The sequence below is a fragment of the Microtus pennsylvanicus genome, chromosome 5, assembly GCF_037038515.1.
Source record: "Microtus pennsylvanicus isolate mMicPen1 chromosome 5, mMicPen1.hap1, whole genome shotgun sequence".
In the NCBI taxonomy this organism is placed as follows: domain Eukaryota; kingdom Metazoa; phylum Chordata; class Mammalia; order Rodentia; family Cricetidae; genus Microtus; species Microtus pennsylvanicus.
Window position 1 is genome coordinate 119347021 of NC_134583.1, and position 17934 is coordinate 119364954.

Below are 17934 nucleotides of genomic sequence, written 5' to 3' on the forward strand. Positions count from 1 at the left end.
GACCCTGGCCCATAAATTGATTATGGCAATGGGGAGCAGGCAGTTTCAGGCCTAGGTCTAGGGCTTAGCTCCAAAGAACAGTTCTAAAATCAAGCCTTACTCCTCACTGGGCCTAACCTCAAGGGTTAGGTGATTTTATGACCAACAAGTGTTTCCATAGAGAAAGTGACCCATTTCCCTCCTATTATGGTGTTTGCCCCTGCAGGAAAGGGGCACACAGCCTGGAGCCTAAGGGATTTACAGTTGTGTGAGTGTGTGTGTGTGTGTGTGTTTCTGTTGTTTATGCAAACTCTCCACCCCTCACCATAGCCTCCCCTTCCCTCTCTTGTAAGACATCTGGTGGGTGTTAATAGTTTCTTTGAGATATGGTTTGGCAGAATTAACAGCCAAACCTTGCTTTTAGTTCCTTTCTATTTTTGAATATACATCTATCTTTCTTCAAAAACGATTGACTATAAAGAGAACATTTCTATCACACACAGGCAGGTGCCATTTGACTTAAAGATAGTATTTATCATTTGAAATAGTCATTCTTTTTTTTTAACTTCCTAAGGTAATTTTGAGGGGGAAAAAATAGCATCTTACATTGTTTCAGATTTTGTGGGTCATCTAATGACTTGTTTGATTCTTTTTTAGATATGAGCAAAAAAGGAGAGCCAAAATTCAGAAGCTCAAATATTTTATCAAAATATTTTACAATGATAAGCAGGTTTCTTGCACTTCTGTGTCTCCCCTACAGCTTGATTTTAAAGTCATGTTTCAACAGATTTTTAACATTCAACTGTTATACTGGCCCGAAACAATTTGCTTGGAGGTATGCCATTTTCATTTATGTTTGTGTCTTCTTTTATGACAAATGTGTCATTTTTTTCTTGTTAATGCCTGTTATATATAGTAGGTTATTTCTTTTATATTACGGAATGCCTTATGTCTATAGCTAGTAATAAATTCCTAATCTCCCTCTGCTGTGGTCTTTCATGTCTTAAGCACAGAATTGTCTGGTTTTGATCCTCAGATCTTTCTGTTCCAGTAGCGCTCCCATCAGCCCTGCATGTGCAGCGTCCTGGTTAAACAATCGCTGCACGTTTTCCCAGCCCAGACCCGGTGGCTTCAGTCTCTTGCCATGCCTGTTCTTCATCCTTTTTTCTTTCGTCCTTCCTTGTTGTTGTTATCTTGGATCCCTTTAGGAAAGCGGGCAGATGAACACACGGCAGGCCCCTGATCTCATGGGCACATGTGTTTGACTACTTAGTCCTCAGCTGGTGGCACTGTCTGGGAAGGCTGCTGGACCTTTGTGGGGCAGAGCCTTGCTGGTGGAAGTGAGTCCATGTGAAAACAAAACTGAGGTTTTCTAGCTTGGCCCCACCTCCTGTTCTTGCTGCTTTGTGAGCCCGTCGCCATGTGACCTGCCAGCTTCCTGTTCACATCTTGACTGTGTGAGGAAAATGTCATAGAACAGTGCTATTTTTATATAGTATTTTTCAAAAATGATACTGATGTGTTATTGAGAGTTTTTCTGTTGCTCCTGTTTATTTTGTTGATTTCTAAATTATCTATTTTATATTTAGGTTTATGAAATAAGCAAAAGGGCAAGTTTACTGGTTAAACTCTATCTGCCTTTACCTGACAAGACGGAGCTGAAAGACAAGACTACCCTGGAATATACAGAATTTAGCTCCGATAAACTGGTCGCACCGCTGGATGGAGGCGTAGGGAGCAGTGAGTGTCAACCATCTCCTCTCCTCGGCTTTCTTCATGGGCTCCAAGTCCTAAATGAGCCTGGGTCACACTCATGAGTAAAGAATCCTAGCTGGGTGTTCTGCGACACAGCTTTTCGGGGGGAGATGCAGCGTGCACATCTACTCACACACCACCTATGCACTTCCCTTCCTCTCAGAGGGCTTCTCAACTTTGATTGCTCATTTTTTGCCAGGGGTGGGAGTGGGGGGGTATTAGTGAATCTGGTCAGTTTCAGGGACTTCCTGAAGCTATTTTGAGTTGTTTCCTTGCAAAGCAGAATGCTTCAGTCTGGAGGAAATTTACACAACACTAGCTATGGTAGTACCTGATCCCAGCTCTCAGAAGACCCAGGAGGATAATGAGGTCTAGGTCAGCCTGGGATCCAAAGCAAGTCTTTAAAAAAAAAATAATCTCACTTACATTACAAATATTTGGTTATCAAAAAAAAAATTATCCAGGTGTCAAAACTAGATTGTTTAAGAGTTTGTCTTGAATCAGGTCTTTGGGAAACTTAAACATTGCCAAGAATGCCTATGTTTCTCCTCGTCCTACAGAGCAGGAGCAGTGTGGGTTCTGGAGCGTGAGCTCTGGGATGTGTACATGTGTTTGTGCGGGGTTTGTGTGTCTGTGCAGGTGTAAGCATGTGGTATTGTCTGTATGGGTGTGTTTTTGTGTGGGGTGTGTGTGCATTTGTGTTGGATGTGGGGGTATAAGTGTGTGCATGTGTGTAATTGTGTGGTGTGTGTTTATTTATGTAGTGTGTGTCTGTGTAGGTATGTGTGTTATGTATTTGTGTGGTGTGTGTGTTTGTGCTTGTGTGTGTAGGTAGATATCTTTTTGTCAGTCACTGTTTACCTTATTTTGAGACAGAGTCTCTTGCTGAATGAACGTAGGCAGACTGGCCAGTGAGCTCCAAGAATCTGTCTACTCCTGTTTTCCCAGTCTGGGACTGCGTAGGTGTGCCACAGGCCTCCCTAGTCCAGGAACTTTGCTTCTGATTTCCTCTCTTTTAACAATGCTACAGGATGTGCCTGCTATCCTTGAATCAGTGAGAAGGTAAGGGAAAAAAGAGGAAAAGAGGGACTCAGAAAAGGGATGAAGGAAAGGAGATCATTTCTACCCCCTTGTTATTGGATTACCTCACTCTTCTCCTGCAAGTAGATTAGTTATCACATCTCAGAGAACACAGACCAAAACCTCCCCCCACCCCATTCCTTTATTTCATCTTTTAGGGGTTTTGCATCTATTTGTGCCCATCAGGTGAAAAGAAAAGGTATGAACAAATGAGCAAGAAGGAAGCCAAAGAAAGCGTGAGCCCAAAACAAACAAAACTGGGAAGGACAGGCTGAAGAGCACAGTCTTCTTGGGTCCATAGAGAACCCAGAACATTCTTTTCTCCTATAGAAGCCCTGGAGGGAAGACTAAGGGCACCAAACATAAGGGAGCGTGGCAATAGTTGAACATGGTCGTGGTAAATGAGGTGGGGGATAGAAGACACAGGGACATGGGCTGGAGAGTTGGTTCAGTGGTTAAGAGCACTGGTTGCTCTTCCAGAGGTTCTGAGTTCAGTTCCAGCAACCACATGGTGGCTCACAACTGACTAGAATGAAATCTGGTGCCTTCTTCTGCAGAACACTGTATACATAAATAAAATCTTTTTTTTAAAAAAAAAGAATATACAGGGACCTAAAGAAAGGGAAGTCTGGCTGTGTGTGTGTATGGTGTGTGTATGTGTAAGGTGCGTGTGTCTGTGCGCATGTGCCTGTAGCGGCTTAAATGAACTCAGACAAAAATTGTAATAATATATACAGCTTTAATTGGGAAATAGACTTACAGAACCAAAAGTTCCAGTGGAGAACAGGAAAACAGAAGGGCAGATGGGGAGTAGGCCCAATCTTTATAAGTAAAAAATATCCTCGGAGGACCCCGCCCCCTGCAAACAAGGTGATTGGCTGGGTCTCCCCTACACGTGCCCTCATACTCACTCATAGAAGGAGGTGCTGTGTCCCTTGAGCTAGAATCACTGGCATTTGTGAGATGGTCAGTGTGAGTTCTGGGATCCTAACTCTGGTCCTCATGATTGAGTGGCAAGTGCTCTTAACCACTGAACCACCCGGCCCCCAATCCCCTTACCCTGTCTGACTTTTTTTTTTGCCAATGATCCTTTCTTACTGTAAGAAGTCCCAGAAAAAATGGTTACAGAATCCCAGACATAAGATATGGAGAGATGCTCACCTCTGTGTTTGGCTCAACATTTTCCTCTCATTTGCAGTCTGAGACAATCCTCCTTGTAGTGGGGAGATGAAGGATACAAGATGGAGGCCAGAGGCTGCCATGGGTGACTTCCACCATTGCTTTCCACCCTGTTTTTTGTTTGTTTGTTTTTTTTTATTGAGTTTCTCCATGAACCAGATGGCCATCCGTTTGGCGAGGCTAGCGGCTGACTAAACAGTTGAGCTCTAGGATCCACCTGTCTCTGCCTTCTCAGCTCTGGGGTCACAGAAAGCTTTCTTATAGGTTCTAGGGATCCAAACTCATCTTTATGCTCCCACAAGAGGCATTTTGCACACTGAATCATCTTCCCCATCCCTCAACTTGTGGATTTCTAAACCAGTGATGTGTTCTAAATGTCTTTTGTAAACAGATGTGCCTTTTAATCTCGAGGGAAGTGAGAATGAAAAACTTTGTCTTTTAACCTCTGGAAAACTTAGCTATTCCCTCTCGTGGGCTTTAGATGAAAATGGAATCCCTTTGACACCCGTATCGCAGTCGTTGCGATCTGCATACTGCAGGTAACAAACTTTTCATGTTTGAAACATTGTTCTACATCTCAGCAAATGTGCATGTAAATGTTTGGGTGAAGGCTTCGCTCCAGCACCTCGTATCCATATACCCAAAGAGTCTGGAATGTTCTGATGGAAGCTCCATCCCAAGCCCCCTCCCCTGGAGCTGCCTCAGTCCAGACTCTGCCCCTGAGAAAGTCCGCCAACGAATGAACCCTCCCCAGAGATGCTCAAGACCACTCTTATAGGGTATTTAAAATGCCCCCCAGGAAACAAACACATGATTTTCTGGTCTTCCTTTCCCATCTCCTCTGAGGGTGAGGGTGGCCTGGAAAGCCATCCAGGAGCATTTGTATCCATTAAACCTTGGCTTTAAAAAAAAAAACTTGGTTTGATTGGGGTACAGAAGCTTTTCAGTAAAGTTAGCAGTAGGCTGCTAACTTGGTTGACTCTTCACACCGTGGCACTGTTTTCTGTGTAGGAGGACGTGTTTCTTCCCTGCTTAGGTTTACAGTCACATGTACAGCTAGAGAGGGATTCCCATCCATAGTCTTCAACTTGCAAAGGTTCAGACACTCAAAAAGAGTTCATTACTGAGGGTTTACATTTTCCCAGTCATTCTGGATCGCGTGGTGGAAGGAAAGTCCTAGACTTCTAGAATTTTCTTGCAGTACTCCATCTTAATCCATACAGTGTGGTCTTCAGCTCTCCAACCAGCCTTGAGTCAAGAGGCAGTGCAGCCGACTTGGTGTTTGTTGGTAGAAATGGTTCACTGCTGATGGGGATTTTGGCTCAACCCATAGTTGAATGCCAGTGGGGTATCCAGGGAACTCACTGCAACATGGTTCTGAGGTTTGTGATAGTTTATGAGGCAGGTGTCATGGGACTCTGGGAAATCCAAGGACATTATTTCCTTAGAAGGTATCTTGTGTAAGTTTCTCTATCCAGCCTACTTGTGAACATGCAAGTTTTGCCTCAACCCTTGTGTTCTGGAGCATGTGGGCTAACACTGTCCCAAGAGGAAGGAAAACGTGTTGCAAGATATCAAGGATGTCAGGTCTTAGATATCTTTTGTAACAAAGATAGAAAGAGAATTCAAGTTCAGAAACAGGAAATAAAAGGAAGACTGAAAGACTGACCCGAACTCCAGCTGTCATGGCTGTGACTTCATTTGTGGTCATCATGTCCTGGGGTGGGTCAGCCACAGCTTGATAACCGCCATCAGAGATGTAAAACATATCTATGAAAACATCAAGTTACTTGAGAACTCCAGCTACATACTCTAAGGTTGCCTTCTTTCTGCTCTTGGTCCATAGTTAAGTCACTAGGGGTATATAATGAATCTAGCTGTCCCAGTGTTTGACTCATCTGGCCTAAACTGCCTACTTTGTCGCATTATTTTTTCGTTATAGTTCAACGATGACAATACAACCTAAAGACAATGTTTTAAATTTTTTACAGTTGTTTTGTGTATTTACTTTATTTTCACATTTACTTACACATGCATGCTGCAGTGCCCACGGAGGTCAGAGGACAACCTAGAAGAGTCCTCTCCTTCCACTGTGTGGGCTCCAGGGATAGAACTCAGGTTATCAGGGTTGGTAGTAGGCGCCTTGACCCACTGAACCATGCTGCCAGCCCCTTAGGTTCATTTTGTCCCATTGTGTGCTTTCTTGATTTTACACAAACAATTATTTGGATTAAAGTTTAGTATTATGCATCATATGAAATATTTAGCCCACTATTATGTTTAGAATTTATAGGATACAACCAAAGAGTACTAGTCACATAAGCATCTACTGCATTCCAGCTCCTCTGCAAACTGGAGACGGCACAGATGAAATACCTGTAGAGTTCTGTCCTTAGCAAGATTATTGTCATTTACCATTTACCAGGAAACTGTAGTGAGGCTAGGAGGTGAGGAGTACCAGTCCGTGTTTCATAAAGATAGGTTCTCTTCTGTCCTTAAATACAGGATGTGGGTAGGTTCGCCTCTAGGTTCCCACCATGGGTGGGCTTTAGCCTGTGCAATGTGTAACCTGTGTGTTGAATGTAGAGTCACAGAATATCTTCTCCACATTAGTGTGCTGAGGAACGTTGATGCCAGAGGTGTTCCTGGACTCCCGTGGCCCTTGAACTCACAAAAGCTTTCTGACTGGGCAGATGACATCAGGATCGATCCAAATAATCCAGAGTATTCGGATATAACAGAGCTTATTATGGTAAGTTTTAGAAACTATCAATACTATAAACATATTTTATTTCCTCTTTCATTATTTGCTGTATATTTTTCTAGACGCTTAGGGTGCATGTAAAGGTAGAATTGGGGGCACATACGATTTTCAGTCAGAGTCCTGGAATGCATCGGCTGGTATGATTGCTTTAGACCTGGTGGTTGGCAGGCTGACCTTTAGGCTAGCATCTGTTACACACCAGCCATGTTATTAGATACTGAAAGTGATATATCAAGAGGACTTAAAAATGCTCTCTTGCTCGCAGACATCCTTATCTGGTCACTTGTGCTCATCCCTACAGGCAGTTGAACTGTTCTGGTTCCCATCATGCTTTATTTTGACCTCCCTTCGTCCATGTCACACTGACAGTGGCTGTCATCTCCACCCTCCAGCTCTGGTTCCTAGCTCATCCACATGCCCCTTTCTGCCTTTTGTTCATATACAACATCGGCATTCTCTCTTTCTGTGTGCATCCTGATCAGTCACGTTAGAAAGCATGCCAGCCAGAGTCTGTATTTCCTCAGGTCGCATGCCTCCCCAGGTCCAATTGCTCCGCTTACTCAGACTGCAACAGACCTCACTGCTAATAGAGCAAAAATAGATTCTGAAATAATTCTTGAATTAAAAATAATTTCCTAAGTAAAGACTTTTGCGTGTTTGTGTTTTACAGTATTTGAGACATAAAGGGCAGGAAATCCCAAAATATTTCCGTCTCGAGCAGTTGCAAGATGAATTTAACTTTGTGTCTGAGGAAGAAATGAAAAGGAGCAAACGCTTCCAGCTGCTGCAGCTGAGAAACGCCGGCCAGCTAGATCTCTTCCTTCTGCAGCAGATGCCTCTCTACGACAAGGAGATTCCAGACATAGTCTTCCAGGTACTGGCCCATTCAGACACAGCTCATTGTATGAGAGTCAGTAGCCTGCTGCTTTAAACCTGTCTTCAGCTCTCTTCATTTTGGTAATTAATAATCAACACTCAGACCCTTCCCTTCTCTTTAGATATTAAAAACGTACAGATCACCTAAGTCCCATCATGGCCTTAGCTTGACTTTCCAATATAGTATTATCCAATCTATTTCACAGCCCAAATTCTTTCACTGTCATCCAGATTAATGGGACTGATGTATTTTTGTTTTCATAAACTATATCACCAATTGATTGCGGTTCCAGGGAGGAGTCAGGAAAGGAATACTACCACAGTGAATACAGATATTAGTTGTAGGACATATCTCAATTCAGATCTTTAGAATCCAAAAAAAGAGACAAAAGAAGCGCTGGTCTCGTTGAGTTGTATGCTGCAGCCCACTGAGTTCAGCCAGGGATGGTCCATTACACCTGTGCTGTCCGGGCCGCACCGGCCAGGAGTTCCTGGTGGCTGCCATCAGTCAGCAGTTGGGGGAGTAAAAGGACCCGCTTTTAAACACTTTACCAGCTCCCACCAGTCTCAGAGTAGGGGACTGTAAGAGAGGATGGCTGGGAAAGTAGCCACTGTCATAACCCCACACCAGAGCTTTTCAGAGAGAGAGTTCAAAGACAACTGTTTCCCACCGCCAGGAAACTCCTGTCCAATGGAATTGCCGCTGCAGGGTGAGGACAGCCAGCCTGAGTAAAAAGGCCAGATTCTGATGTCCTCTCGGTCATCTGGAAGCTACACAGGCAAAATTATGCAGGGCTCCTCTCATCATATTTAAAACTTAAGCTGTAGTGGGAGCATGTCCCCGCCCAGTCAGGCACGTGGTGGATGCTCCTTAGGCAAAGCAATGAATTTTTCTCATCTCCTCATTTTCAAAATGACAACTTCTCTTGGTCATCACTACAATTTAGAAGTTCGGTGGGCCTGTCAACTCAGAGGATAAAGGCATCTGCTGCCAAGCTTGACAGTCTGAGTTTGATCCCTGAGAGAGCCCACTCCTGCGAACTGCCCTCCACGTGCAGGTCCTTATACTAAATACATTAATACAAGTAAAAGATCGATCGACTTCATGCCAGAAGAAAACAGGATATAGTTATAGACTGGTTTGGGCCAGTTCTCAGTGAGAGAATCAAAAGAGGAAGTTCCTTCTGAGGAGTGTTTGCCACCGTCCCTGTTCATGGACAGTATTTTTGTTCCGTCAGATTTGATCCCGATATTACATTCAAGCAAAACTAACCTCATTCTCTCTTTAGGAATATGAAAGTCAGGCACAGAAGGATATGTCCATCTCAGATGTGAACTCTATCACCGCCCAAAGGATTAATTCTGTCAATTTCCTGAGAAAGGTAATGAGAGCATGGTATTGTCAATGTAGCTGGTTTACTTGGGTGAGCAGCCGTCTGCTGGGTGCACGGTAGATAGTCTCCACAGAGACTCCCTGTGAGAGCACAGACCTAGCTTCTGTCGAAGCAAGAAAGTTACAGTGTCTTCCTCATACCTCATTCTAATTAACACTGCACTTTAAAAGCAAGGCTTAGGATATGCTCTAATAATGAGTTTGCCATATTGGAAAGTAGAGAACTCATATCATTTTACACCTTGTGGGACATCCAAGAAGGAGGTGAGCTGGCTCTACTGAGGGCTAAGGGAATAATTGCTGAGGATGCCTGATAGGCATGAACAAATCCTAGGAAGGAGCACTCAGAAAGCTGTGTAAACTTGTGTAAAGACTGTGATCTGAGGTTAGTCTAGACCTGCAAGGTTGGCAGGTTCACATAATAATACTAGAATCACAAATAATGGAAAATGTTTACCCTGGAGACCTATTAGGTTATAGATTCTTAACCCGTGGTCTCACTGGAGTGCCTGTCAGTGTTTGCTGTGTGCTGTTGAGCTTTATATCAGTTCCATGGGAATAAGTTGTGTGCACTAGATTTTTTGCTGTTGAATTGGCATCATGGGTAGCCAAGGCTGGAGCTATAGCTGTAAGGTGTACAGTCCCAGCTGGCTCAAGGATCACTAGATAATGTTTTGCTGAAATGATAGCATCTAAGAAGCTAGTGCATTTCCTCAATTTGTTTATTCAGTGACCATTACTGAGTATCTGCTATGAGTCCTGATCTCCCGAAGTTGATATTTTAGAAAATACATAGCCTTAAACCAGAAACACTCCCTTTCTTTTTAACTTTTGGATTTTTCTTTAGGTGAGAAGGTTGATAATGAAAAGAATCATCAAAGTCAGCAAATTTAACTTATCAGATATTGTGGCTGACTATGAAGAAATTGTATCTACAAGGTACTTTAGAATTATAAAATGTGCCACTAAACCCTTAAGCTACTGTCATCATAACCCTCTGGGTTCTCTGTATTTTAAAAATATTATGTCACATGTCAAAACTGCAGTGATGTGTTTGTCTAAGTTGTTCTATTACCAATAAAGATTTGGAAGTCAAATACTGGGGTGAAAACCTAACAGATCGAAAGAGCAGCAGATGGGCCACCAGTTGACCTTCTCTCTGCACTTCCCAGATCAGAGACCACAAAATCTCTAAGTCCCTCCCTACTCCTTCTTGTGCATCCTCTCTACCCATATTCTGTCTTCCTTATGGCTCATTCCAGTCAGCTAGTTGCTCTCTCTTCCCCCTGATTCAGCTAACTTTATTTCCACAGTCTCAGAGTATCACAGTATGATCAAATATCCTACAACATTTCCCCCTTTCAATTTAAAGAAAAAGGAAAAGTTTTAACTCTAACACAATAAAACTATATGCAATAAGGACAGTTATCAGGTATTGACTAAACAAAAAGGAAAAATTCACTGAATCTCCCTCCTGATGCTGTTCTGTGTTTCAGCCTCTTATTTCTCTCATATCTCTGTTTCTTTTGCTTTAAAATTCTAACCCTCATGCTCCTACCCGTAATGTATAAATTTCATCAAGGCTGGTCTTTGACATAAGTGCATCCTGTAATTTCTTTTCTACCAGAGCCTATTCTCTCTCAGCCTCAGCTGATAATTTTCTTGGACTATTTAAGTCCTTATCACCATGTAAATTTTGAAATAAATTACTTATCTTGAGTTGTTAATCCAATTGTGAGCCATAGCCAGTTTATATCTCCCAGCAAATTTTGAAAATGAATGAAGAGTTCATAATTGATCTCTCCTGATTTGTACTTCCTGTGGTTCAACTTTCTGTAAACCTATATTATATCCTAGGTAATTAATAGACTCTCCTCTTTGTGTATTTTCAGGAACAATTTGTAATCCCCAACAAGGCAAAATTCTCTTTATTTTATCGAACATTTTTTTCTAGGGTATCTGTGTCTGAGTCAGCCAGTAAGATATACAATGGTAAATTATAGATTGAGGAACCTGTTTGTGAATTATTTTAACAGCTATTGTACAAAATATTGACACAATGTAGGGCTGTTTGACATTGCTTGTGGCAAGATCTTCCATTGGTATCTTCTAACAGGTTGAGAATTATTATAAGTGGGAAAATTTTTCTCTATCCTGTTCTTGTATAGGTGTACAAAAAAAGCAGTCTTTTAAATCAATCACTCTAATAGACCATTCCTTATGTAATAAGGAAGGCAAGGGAATTCCAGGCTGTAAAGAGACCATTGGCTGGATCACCTTATTTATAGCTCTCAGATCCGTTACCATTCTCCATTTTCCAGATTTTTTTTTTAATGGCAGATATAGGAGAATTCCAAGAACTGGCCGATTCTTTGACATGTTGAGCATTTAGATACTCCTGGACCAGCTTTTCTAGTGAGTGTGATTTTTCTGAAGGCAAAAGTCATTGTTCCACCCACATAGGTTTGTCAGTTAGCCATTTTAAAGGTAGGGCTGTTGGTACCTTTGAAAGACCAACAGCTGTTGTGCCCTGTTTATATGTACAGCCCGAATGGTTGGTGACTATTCTTGATAATACCTTTTAATATTTCTTTCAGAATCATTATTTTATGGTTTGTTTCTGAGGTTGGGGGAATGTTAATCTGTGTTTCCCAGTGCTGTAACAAATCATGTTCCCTATGTTAGCCACATATGGCTTTAATTTTCATTTCTTTCTTTTTGGTTTTAAACACTCAACCCACTCTGTACTTGTTTTACCCGAGATAAAGTTCCAATCTCTATTTACCTCCTGAAGAGGCCAATCTGGATGCCAAAATTTGGTGAAATTATTGTTACAAAAGCACCTGTGTTTATCAAACCTTCAGTTACAGTGCCATTTATTCATATTTTTAGCTTTGGTCTTTGATCATTTATAGAAGTTTGCCAAAATACTTGTTTTATAGTTGCTCCTGAATTTTTTGTTTTATCTAATGAAGCTGTTCTGTCATCCAGAGCAGTGTGGCTTTTTAACAACAGACATGAAGTCATTTCAATGATCTGTGGATGAATCTCTCCAATACTGACCCCTGTTCAGATGGAACAATTGAATCAAATTTGATATTGGGGCCTCTGGGAGGCCCTCAGGGCATTTCCTGATGGCAAAGGATTACCTGCTGGCACCACCAAATGTAGTTAGTGATTAAGTCCCTATTGTTCTGTTGACCAATAAAGACTCAAGTGTCAGATGTTGGGGTGAAAACCTGCTGGCTCAGGGGCAAGAAACAACCAGGTGGCCCTCCTTTTTGATCAAGCAAGAGAGTTTCTTTCCAGCTATCCCATACTAAAAATACGGCAAAACTCTAAGCACTTCCCTTCTTCTTCCTGTGTGTCTCTCTGGCCATCTTCCTGGTTCTTCCATACTCTCTATGGCTAATTTCTGTCAACTAGCCCCTTATCCAAGGTTGATTTTGTATTAGCACCTTCTTGGGGTTTCACAGTGCAATTAAATATCCTGCAACATCTCAGTGGTGCCAGGGCACTGAGCTGCACAGGGGCAGGTGGTAGAGCCTTTGCTAGGTTATCTCCATTCTCCAGAGCCCATTATGAAGCCCAAGGGGAGAGTCAGGAGTGGGTCTGATCCCCTCTAGAGACTACATGCAAATTCTCAGCATCCCCTGTAAGGTTCTGACTGCTGTGTGATAATGAAATCCACTGCCTTGTATTTTCAGACCTGGAGCAGAAACTGCTGTGACTATGGATTTAAGTTGTCATCATGAGCAAATAACTGATTCAGAGCAGTGGAGAATATTGGGATATTCTGTCATTTTTGAGAAAGTGCTTGCTTTAAGAAAAATAATAATTGTGGTGAAAGGTTAATGTTCAATAGCTTTATCTTGCTGCTTTTGGCTTCTTTTTGGAGTGTGTAACCAAAGAGCTGGTGCAACTATATGCCCTCCTAGTCTAAGGGATTCTAGCACTGCCTCTTTTCAAAGCTCTTCCATAACGGACACAATACGGTTCAGAATAATGGCCTTATTAGCAATTATCATAAACACTAGCATATTTAAAACTGTTATTTTGTGTATATGGAGATGATCAGTTTTTACTCTTTAGCCAGTTGACAGATGTGATTTGTAAATTCATTGAACCACGAAGGAAGTTAAAGCCTCAGAGGAAAGAAAGAAGAAAAGTCACAGCACAGACTGTCTCTGATGGGGATATAAAGATTCTGGTCAGGATCCTGAGGGCCTACAACATTCCTACCAGAAAAAAAATAACTCATAGGTAAGGTGATGGGCTCCAATGTCTGAAGTTGCAGAAGGTCTCTCTTAAAGGTGCTAAACATCCTCACTGCTTCATCTGTGAAACTTTGTATTTCATTAATGTTTCAATGCATAATGCCTGGAGATGTGGCGCAGAGACAGAGCTCCTGCCCAGCACATGGAATGTTATGAGTTGAATGTCCACCCACACACATACTTAGGTAAGCTTTTAACCCCTCATTTGGCTAGTCAAACCTATTCACGATGTCACGCATGAAAAGTTTCTGGAGTAGCTCAGAGGTAGAGTGTTCGCATAGCGTGCTCAAAGTCCTGTTCCAAAACAAACTGCCCAAACCAAGCAAAAATGTTGCAGAGGTATAGGATTCTCAAAGTAGCCTTAGTGTGTTCTTTGGGGGTACTTGTCACATGAGCATCCTCCGTGTCACCAAGTGAATTCTTCTTGGTCCTGTTCCCTACTGTGAGTTTCTGAGGTTTTCTGTGGCCAACCACTTCATTCACTGTCATGGCGGTGTACCCTCCCTGTCGGAAGCAGAGCGGTGAAAAAAGCAGGTGGGACACGCATTGTGTTTCAGGAGGTCTTCCAGTGTGGAACGGCTCATTGTGGTCACCGTCCCTGCAACTACAGCCTGTTCTGCCTAGGACCCGTAGGTAACTCTACCGAAGTGGGGCATCACCTATCTTTCCTGTATGCACCAATTATGTTTTATTTGTATTTCTTGGATCAAAATAGACTTTACTTACCAAAGGCTAATCAAATTAAGGTTCTGTGAATATTAAGTACCTATTTCATGAAATATATCCTGGATATTTAGGGACAAAGATTATTGATAAATATGAATATTACTACCCAAATGCCCCAGGAACATCAGGCATTTCCTCTTCCATGTTTACCACATATGTGCTCTGCTTGCTTTGATAAGCTTAGTATAATTCATGGATTCTATCTGTGAAAAACAGACACTTTTCTTACTGGCTATTCATTTATAGGTAAAGCCTTTTAAAGATTTTTGACTTTGTTTTACAAACTACAACCTTATTTCTTGACACAACTAATTGCTTTTACAACCAATGCACATCTCAATGGCTGTTTGTGAAGAAAGGACATAAAATTGCTATCTCTTTCTATAGCCATCATTCTACAGAAGAAACTATTCTAACACCAAAAAAAAGGTAGGAAGACTATATTCCCCAAATATCACATTTTCCTGTTGGTGCTGAAAACCAGTGAGCATGTTAGCACTAGATCCATCTTATACTTCAGTGGTCAGGAACCACATTCCAGACTAGTGATGTTCGCCAATGTGATATGATAATAAATGGATAGATAGATAGATAGATAGATAGATAGATAGATAGATAGATAGATGGATAGATAGATAGATACCTCAGTAAGACCCAGGGTAATCCTCATGCTTACCAACCTACTGTTAAAACTATGTCTCGTTGTTTTTCCTGAAGAACTTGGGGTACGTCTACTTACTTGAGGTCATCCATGTCTCGCCATAGACATCAAGAAGCAATCAAATCTATAGTCTCGAATGACTTCTTAAATGAGGTACCTAACATCTTATGTACAATATTGGCTGACTGCTCTCAGTTGCACCTGGCTTCTGACTGGTTTCTTCATATCTATCTTCAGATTTCAGTTATTTTCCTTTAACAAAAGAAAGGTATTGTTGATTAATATAATTCACATCATCTCACTTTCTGCTCTCAGGCCCCACAGAACAAGGTATAAGCTCAAACATAGAATCTTTGATAGTCTAGCTCTTTTTCTGCCATCTGTTTTCATGTCGGTCTACTGCACAGCTATGTTGTCTTGGCTTCCTGTAGTTGTTCCCTCTGCTGGAAATGGCCTCCACCCATCTCCATGCTCTTAACCAGCTAAGCACAGCAGTGTTTCAATGCCTGAGCTCAAACAGGATTTCCTCTGTGATGTTCATCTTGGCTTCACCTCAAAAACACACCCTTATGGTTTCCTGAAACCCCCAGGTGCAAACTGGTTCTCTTGCTTTGTTGCTTCCATTTCATGGTACTTATTAACTTGTCTATTTAGTTTTCATGAAAAACGTTAAACCCTTTAAGGAAAAATTCTATTTGTCTTTGGATCTTTGAAGAGTGCCTGACTTAGAATAAGAGCAATAGATGTTCGCTAAGCCGATGACTAAATAATGGCTATTAGAAGAACTATAGAAACTAAGGAAACAAGATGCCTGGTGATGTAACTTTTTGTTTTCCTCTGTCATGTAAGATATTTAAAAAATCCAGTCAGTGTTTACTCTGCGTTTCAGGGTACTGTGCACCCTTTCATAGAAGTTTCTTTTCAACACACTGTATATCAAACCAATACTGCAAGCGGATCTCATCCATGCTGGAATGAAGAAATCAAAGTAGATTTTATGTAAGTTGGAGTCCATTTTACTGCAGTCTCTAGTCAGATTAATTCTGCAGTGAGGGAGCGTGTTCATGTATGCTTGGGTGAGTGTGCATGTAAAGGTAAGTAACGTCCACCTTTTTTCTTGGGAAGGGGGTATTATGTGAGACTCCTTGTAGGGAGGTACAAACAAATGTCTGTTCACCCCAGATAGGGAATCAGTGGAGGGCCAAAGAGATAATTCTACAAAATCCAATTTGGAAAAGAATGAGTGTATTGTAGCTACTGACATGAGTATAGGTGAGGGCTTACTTATAGAAGCGAGAATGACTAAAGGTAGCTGCATCACCAGAAAAGCCACCCCAGCCTGGATGTGACATCAGGAAAACTAAAGTCTTGGGGTGCTGGGTCAGAAGAAACATGTCCCCAAGTTTCCACTTGCTTCAAAGAAGAAAAGAAAGATAAATATGGGCGTGACTAACCCCGTAACTAAGTGTGTTTAGAAGCACGCCACTCCATATCATTTTCCCTGATGTCACTGTGCTTTCCAGCTGGGTACACATTTACTGCCTACTTCATGATCAAGTATCCATAGCTGCTAAAAACCTAAATATTTTTCAAATAATATAATTTTATTTCAAGGAATGGGAAAATTGAACTTTTATTCCTATATATAAGATCATTTTATATGAATATTTTACATTATTTCATAGTCCATATGGCATCATAATCATTTGTATGTGATTGTTTATATGATTTGACATTATTTATGTTATATCTGTGGGCTGGAGAGATGGCTCAGCGTTTAAGAGCACTGCCTGCTCTTCCAAAGGTCCTGAGTTCAATTCCCAGCAACCACATGGTGGCTCACAACCATCTGTAAAGAGGTCTGGTGCCCTCTTGAGGCAGAGACCTGGTCAGTTGTCCTCCTCAACTTGGACCATGAAACCCAGTATGGACAAGTTCAACAGATGGGCTGCCCATGCATATAATGTTTTCATTCATATGTTTTATCTGGCTCACATATTAACATATAGCCACTTCCGACAAATGCCAAGGAAACACAGAAGAACTGACATAACTATCTACATGTTCTCTATCGTAACATGGCACAGACTATACGGGCTTTTTTATCCAAGTTTCCTCTCACAAAATGAAAACTACCAGACACTGACCAGGATGTTTGAGAGAAAGGGAGAGAGGGAGAGGAAGGGAGGGAGAAGGAACAGGATGAGTAGGGAGAAAAAAACGAAAAGAAAATATATTTGCTGGAAAAGTTTGTAAAGTAAGGTAGATGATCATGTGTGTTTGGAAATACTTAGATTATTAATTTAAATATTAGAGTTTGGAGTTTATTCTTTGGGGTTGTTTGCTTGTTAAGATAAGGTCTTGCCATGTCCCCAAACTGGCCTAGACTTTACTATACAGATGAGGCTGGCCTTGAACACTTGTTCCTTCTGCCTAAGCATTCTGGGTGCTTGGATTATAGTCATTTGCCAGTATGTCCAGATAGATACACTACATTAATTTGATAAAGAAAACATAAAAGGATCAGTAAGAAAGATAATTTTTTAAGTAAACTAAATGGAATAATCTACTAATATTGAATACTGACAATTTGTGCTTCTAACAGTTAGATAAGCCAAAACTGCAGTGGGAACCAGAAAGTCACCTAAGGATCCAACCATTACTTTTTGTTGTCTGTAATAGAAGATTCTGTTCTAACTCCTTGTTCCCTGTGACATTCCAGTGATTAAAAACTATATGCAGGACTGTAGAGAGTGGTGTAGTATTTCTCTAGTATGCATGAGGCTCTGGGTTCAATTCCTAGCACTAGAAAAGGAGGGAAAAAAGCCTACATGCAAATGCCACATATGGTTACAGTAAATAAAGACTAATTAGTGAGGTCTAGTGTGGAGGATGAATGGTGGCAGAATTCGAGGAAGTTTGAATAGACTATATAACATGAGATAATGCAGAGGACTTGCTAAGTTAAGGTATACCAAATGGGCAAACTGAAAAGTGTCTTGAAGTGATTCCTGTCCTTTCTTGTCCTAGCAGAGTGCTGTAAATACACATAGCCTCCCCTGTCTTGGCCTGGGCATTCCAACCATGAAATGAAATCCCAGAGGAACAAAGTAGGAGAATTGGCTTGTTTTATTTCTTGGAAATATAAAAAACATTCAATTTAAAATTGTCAAGGAACATAACCAGTGTTTTTTGGTGGTTGCTGCCAGCACCGTTGTCAGAAAAGTATAGGTTATTGGAGATT

General features: G+C 41.4%; 1 protein-coding gene across 1 annotated transcript in view; it reads left to right on the top strand.

The window, feature by feature from the left end:
* Cc2d2b (coiled-coil and C2 domain containing 2B) overlaps window positions 1-17934 on the top strand; it is a 78882-nt gene that overhangs the window by 32879 nt on the left and 28069 nt on the right. Inside the window, exons 14-23 of the mRNA XM_075975089.1 lie at window positions 637-814; window positions 1569-1719; window positions 4385-4532; window positions 6607-6745; window positions 7428-7631; window positions 8923-9015; window positions 9874-9965; window positions 13119-13289; window positions 14747-14843; window positions 15580-15689. Of these exons, the coding sequence (XP_075831204.1) occupies window positions 637-814; window positions 1569-1719; window positions 4385-4532; window positions 6607-6745; window positions 7428-7631; window positions 8923-9015; window positions 9874-9965; window positions 13119-13289; window positions 14747-14843; window positions 15580-15689 (1383 nt within the window). The remainder of the gene's footprint in view (window positions 1-636; window positions 815-1568; window positions 1720-4384; window positions 4533-6606; window positions 6746-7427; window positions 7632-8922; window positions 9016-9873; window positions 9966-13118; window positions 13290-14746; window positions 14844-15579; window positions 15690-17934) is intronic.